At 37.8% G+C, this 5,585-nt stretch overlaps 1 protein-coding gene across 1 annotated transcript in view; it reads left to right on the plus strand.

Annotated features, from left to right (window-relative positions):
- The window catches only part of HACD3 (3-hydroxyacyl-CoA dehydratase 3), a 29,827-nt gene extending 25,051 nt beyond the window's left edge, over nt 1-4,776 (plus strand). The window contains exons 9-11 of the mRNA XM_043982173.1: nt 553-659; nt 1,844-1,975; nt 3,031-4,776. Of these exons, the coding sequence (XP_043838108.1) occupies nt 553-659; nt 1,844-1,975; nt 3,031-3,107 (316 nt within the window). The 3' untranslated portion in view covers nt 3,108-4,776. The remainder of the gene's footprint in view (nt 1-552; nt 660-1,843; nt 1,976-3,030) is intronic.
- Nucleotides 4,777-5,585: the final 809 nt, after the last annotated feature.

Genomic DNA, 5,585 nt, shown 5'->3' on the forward strand with positions numbered 1-5,585 from the left:
GAGAAATGAATTTTTATCTGTTGAAATGTCGGGGAGGTGGCCCAAAAGCATACTGGGAAATTATCTCAACTGGAGTAAAAATTGTGTTATAGATAATAATCCACATAAATATTATTGAGACTTTACTATTTTTTGGTAAATAGTATTTTATTTTTTTCAATTACATGTAAAGATAGTTTTCAACATTCATTTTTTTTTTTTCCGTGAGGCAATTGGGGTTAAGTGACTTGCCCAGGGTCACACAGCTAGTAAGTGTTAAGTGTCCGAGGCCGGATTTGAACTTAGGTACTCCTGAATCCAGGGCTGGTGCTTTATTCACTGCGCCACCTAGCCGCCCCAACATTCATTTTTTATAAGATTTTGAGTTCAGATTTTTCTCCCTACCTCTTTTCCCTTCCCCCTAAGATGGTAAGCAATCTGATATAGCTTATACATATGCAGTCATGTTAAACATATTTCCACATTATGACTATCCTTTTTAAAGGGACAATGAGCCTCTTGAGGCTTTAGAAAGTGAGGCTCTAAAAAAACCTGGTTTCTTGTTTGCAATAGGTATCCATTCTACATGCTTGCCTGCATTGACATAGAGTGGAAATTACTCACATGGATCCGATACACCATCTGGATTCCTTTCTATCCTCTGGGATGTTTGGCTGAAGGTATTTTTTGGAATTCTGGGTTTTCTTTACCAATTATACACAAGCCCAGTTCAGTACAATTCATTTTTTGAGATGAGGAAACTGATGTCAAGAAAGATCAAAGTGCTGTGATCAAGGTCACACAGCTAATATACTTTCTCAGAGTTAGGACTAGATCCCCAGGTAAGACCATGTTCCATTTGGCCATCATGATTGGCTAGTGTGAGGGCACCAGCAGTGAGAGAGAAAGAAAATTAAATGAATGGAAATTGTAATTGAACATTTTGGCAGTTTGTTTTCTGATCAACCAGGAGTGACTGCATGATGGCAGTAAAAGTTGCTAGGACCAAATAGCCTCAGAGTAAACTGAAAATACAGACTAAGTCTGGAAAGACTGCCTCTTTTATAAGTGCCTGGAGTCATTCTTACACTTACTTGATTTTCTTTCTTTAGTGGCTTACACACAGAGTTGGCAGCATTAATATGGAGAAAAGAGCACTGTCCTTAATTGTCAGGAAACCTGCCATTAACCAGCTGTGAGATTTTTAAGCTCCTAAACTGTTTTCTCTACTTCAAATGGGGATGAGTTTGTCCTACCTGTTGAAAAAATCAAGTGCAATTAAGATAATGCAGAAGTACATGAAGTATGTTTGTGTGTAGTTGCACAAGGTATCTTTTGTTTGTTTGTTTTGGTGAGGCAATTGGGGTTAAGTGACTTGCCCAGGGTCACACAGCTAGTAAGTGTCAAGTGTCTGAGGTCAGATTTGAACTCAGGTCCTCCTGAATCCAGGGCCAGTGCTCTATCCACTGCACCACCTAGCTGCCCCACAATGGTATCATTTTGTAGATACAGTTCACTTTCTCTTAGGAAGGCTCTTGACCCAGAGCTTGATGTAGAAAGTAGAAGCAGCAAATCTCTCTATCACAGGTGATGATGTCCTTCCCATTAGTTCTACACGTAAGACCTCTAATATTGGGAACCCCACTGGGGTGGCTTGGCTGTAGAATTATTTTATAGGCCATTGAAGTCTGTTTTGATAGCTGGAGTTAGAAGATTTGGAAACAGGAAGAAAGGTAAACCTCTTGAAAGGATATTTTGAACAAATGTAAAATCAGAATTTTCAGGGTAAAATATTAAAAGTTCATATCATCAGATATGACTGCATTGGTTTGCCTCCCTGACAAGTGTTACTTTTTGCTTCCAGCTGTCTCAGTCATCCAGTCTATTCCATTATTCAGTGAGACGGGGAAGTTCAGCTTTACATTGCCATATCCACTGAACATCACAGTCAAATTTTCATTCTTTCTTCAAATCTATCTTATAATACTATTTTTAGGTGAGTATTGGATCTGCAGGTAAACCATCAGAAGTGTGTTTGTTACCAGGCACATCTTCAGAAACTTTTCTGAGTACTATGGTGGTTAGGGAAGGGAGAAAAAAAAAAGCTGGAGAAAGCCATCTCGGTGGAGAAAATACTCACCTGAGCTGAAATTCTTGCCCCCTAAATTGTTAAAATTTGTCTACCCACTTCCTGGAGTATCATTTTATATTTCATATCCATTTCAAGGGTCACTGATTTTTAAATAATCCTGTTCAGGATGTTCTTTCTACCTGGAGTAATTCCAGTAGTGTTCCACTAATCCAGAATTGACATATATGTCACTCAAGAATAAACAGGGACACCTAGGAAAGAAGAAAAAGTGTCCTGGGCAACCAGCAAAGATGTTACCATTGGTGCTCAAACCTTTCTCTTGGTGAGCCTTAGGCCCTCTGTGGACATGAGACAAGTCTGATAAGTGAGGTTATGTGGTTTCCCAATAAGCAGTTTCTCTTCCCTCTTTATCCTCAATATACATACTCCCAGGATTCCCTTTTTCTCATAAAAGTGCAAAATAATCGTTAAATACATATTTAGTGATAATTGACTTAGTAAAAGTAGTCCAGTGGGAAATGGCTCTTCATTTAATGGCCAAGAGCACTAGTTCTCTAACGTTTTGGTCTCACAACACCTTTACACTATTAAACATTAATGAGAATCCTGAAGAGTTTTTGTTTGTGTGGCTTATATAGATATTTTTACTAAATTAGAAATTAAAACTTGATAGTTTAAAATATTTAATTCATTAAAAAAATAACAGACCCATTGCATGTTAACATAAATGTTTGGGTTTTTTTATGAAAAATAACCACATTTTCCAGACCACTCTTTGAGAACCAAAGTGTAGAGTAAAGGCTTTCATTCAACAAGCATTTCCTAGGGACAGATGTGGGTGAGGCACTGTGCTAGAAGCCAGGGGTTGCACTTCAGACCTTATCCTCCAGAATCACCCTGGTTCTAATTCTGTTGATACCAATGTTCTGCATTCTAATCTTTGCTTGCTTGCATTTTAGGACTGTTTGTAAATTTCCGTCACCTTTATAAACAACGAAGGCGGCGCTATGGACCCAAAAAGAGAAAAACCAACTAAGCAGAGCAGCAAATGGCTTCTTACCAGATTACTCATAATCTACAGTTCTTAATGGTTTTATCTATTATGCCTACAAAGGCTTTTCTAAAGTTTAATAATTTTAATTTTCAGTGATTCCACAGCCCCAGGTAACATTCCTCTACTTACTGTACCACTTCACTACAGAACATGCATGACTGGTAACCCTCATGTTCAGCCAACTAAACTTGACTCCTAATTTTCATCATCTTGAGAAGAGTACATAATTCCTGCATATACCGTATAGTTAATGATAGCAGGAGGATTTGCCCCAATCTCTGCTTCTGTCAGCTGGCCAACTACATTTACTGAGCACTTAAAGGCAGAACCCCGTGCTGTACATTTTCTTACTTGAGATTTCTCATTTTCAGCAATGGTTTGTAAGGAAAAGCAGAGATGGTGCTCTCTTATAGGTAACTCAAAGCTATAGAGATGGGGCTGAGAGACCAAAAAAAAGCATGAGTATCATTGGTTATTTATTGAATTACCACAAGGTCGATTTTTTGTGATCAGTTAGGCCCAGCCACTGATAAACTTTTATCTGAGCCATATTGGGGATAGACTCTTTGGTCTTAGAACCTTTGCTGAACCTACATCTTACCTCTTATTGCTGGTGGGCCACCCTTTGCTATAGTTTTGATCATGTGGGCATCAGATACAGAGTAAAGGGCTTGAGAGAATGATAAGAAATCAAACCATGAACTATTCACTGTCTCTTCTCTGGTGGCTTAATTGCAAGTAACCCTCTTTTTGTTTTGTCCCCTCCCTCCCCCCCAAAAAAAAACCAAACCAAAACCAAAAACCAACTTCTGTTGAAGTTAAATGATTTTTAAAATTCATGTCATTAGAATGAACAGAGTAAACTTAAGGCAATGCACAAACATAAGATATTGGTTTATCTGTGCTCACTGCACAGAATCTACTCAGTTGTCTTTTTGTAAAAGAAGAGTGGGAAAAGCAATTTTTTGGAAAGACCATAGTTGCCTTCATTCTACTGTAGTTAAACTGACTTTTTCACTTACCATTGTCGCATAATTGGGAAAACAAAGCTGGGAATTTGGCAGTTTGCTAGCTGGTTTCAGTAAGATTCTGGAAGGAAACTTCCTAACAGTGGTAGAAGGAATTTGAAAGGAAAAAAGATCACTTGTTTTAAAGATTAATGGGGTTTTCTCCATTGCATTTTGAGTACACCATGTAGAAAGTCTATTTGAAGAAAAGCATTCAAGGCATAAAGAGATACTTCAGCTCTGTCCTGAAACATAAGCCATTGTTCCTGTACTGGGATCACACAATGAGTTCTACTTTCTAGTTAAAGGAGCTGTGAGCCTAGCTAGGACAGTATCTTGGCTTGATATCAAACACCTAATTAGCATAAGGAAGGCATTTTCCCCTCTTTTAATTTATTCCTTGGTAGGACAATGTTTTGCATGCCTGCAGCTTCTCATCAATATTTAACTTGTTCATACTGACTTCTGACATGTTCTTTCAACTTGAGTTTTCTTATGAAATCAGGCATTTCAGCTTTGCAGTCAAGTAGCCTGCACTTTCAAGGAAAAAACTTGTATTCTTTGTGATTGTCATAGGTCTTATTATACTGTCTCTGAGGAGGCAAAAAATGGTGGATTTATATTAAAACATTTACAGTCAAAAATTTGGTCTTTTGTGGTGCTTTATTTAGAATCCTGAAGGTGGATTTGACCTCAGTTGCTTTAATTTGGACTCACTTTCATCTAACATATTCTTCCATCCCGGGTACAGTGTTGCTTGCAGAGAAGACTATAAAACAGCCAGCCAATGATGGGAAATGCTGCTTGTCCATGATTTCAGAGGTTCTGAAACGGCACAGTCATTGAAACTGCTGCAAGAGACCCTGGACGTTATCTAGTCCAAGGATTCCCAATTTGTAGTACATGAATTTGGTTTTCTTAAAAAAATTTTGATAACTATTTCAAAACGATTGATTCCCTTTGTACTCCTATACATATTATTTTACACATTTAAAAGCGTTATTGTGAGAGGTGGGCCATGACAAAGAAGGTCGAGAACCCTTGAAGTCCAGCCCTTTCATTTTGTACATTAGCTGAGTTCCAGAAGGATAGAATTGCTGCTTAAGTTCATGGCCAGTTTGTGATGCACCTGGGACCAGAACTCAGATCTTGTCATTCTCAGGTGAGTGTAATTTTATTATATACCTATTCCTACCATAGATTTTCTGATTTTTGTCAGAACTTGATTTTGACTGAGCCTTAGCCTACCTATGTAGTGATGAAAAAGGTAATTAATCAGGGCCCAAATAGTCTAGTCCAAGGTAGAACTCAAGGGGACATGTTCTAAACCTATGCTATTTCAGTAAACTTAAAATCCTGTAGATTAAGACTTAAAATACTGATGAGTTAATTACAAGGAAATTAAAATTATAAATAGTAAATAGATTGGAAAACAAACAAGTGAAACCTGAAA

Source organism: Dromiciops gliroides, chromosome 2, assembly GCF_019393635.1.
Source record: "Dromiciops gliroides isolate mDroGli1 chromosome 2, mDroGli1.pri, whole genome shotgun sequence".
NCBI lineage: Eukaryota > Metazoa > Chordata > Mammalia > Microbiotheria > Microbiotheriidae > Dromiciops > Dromiciops gliroides.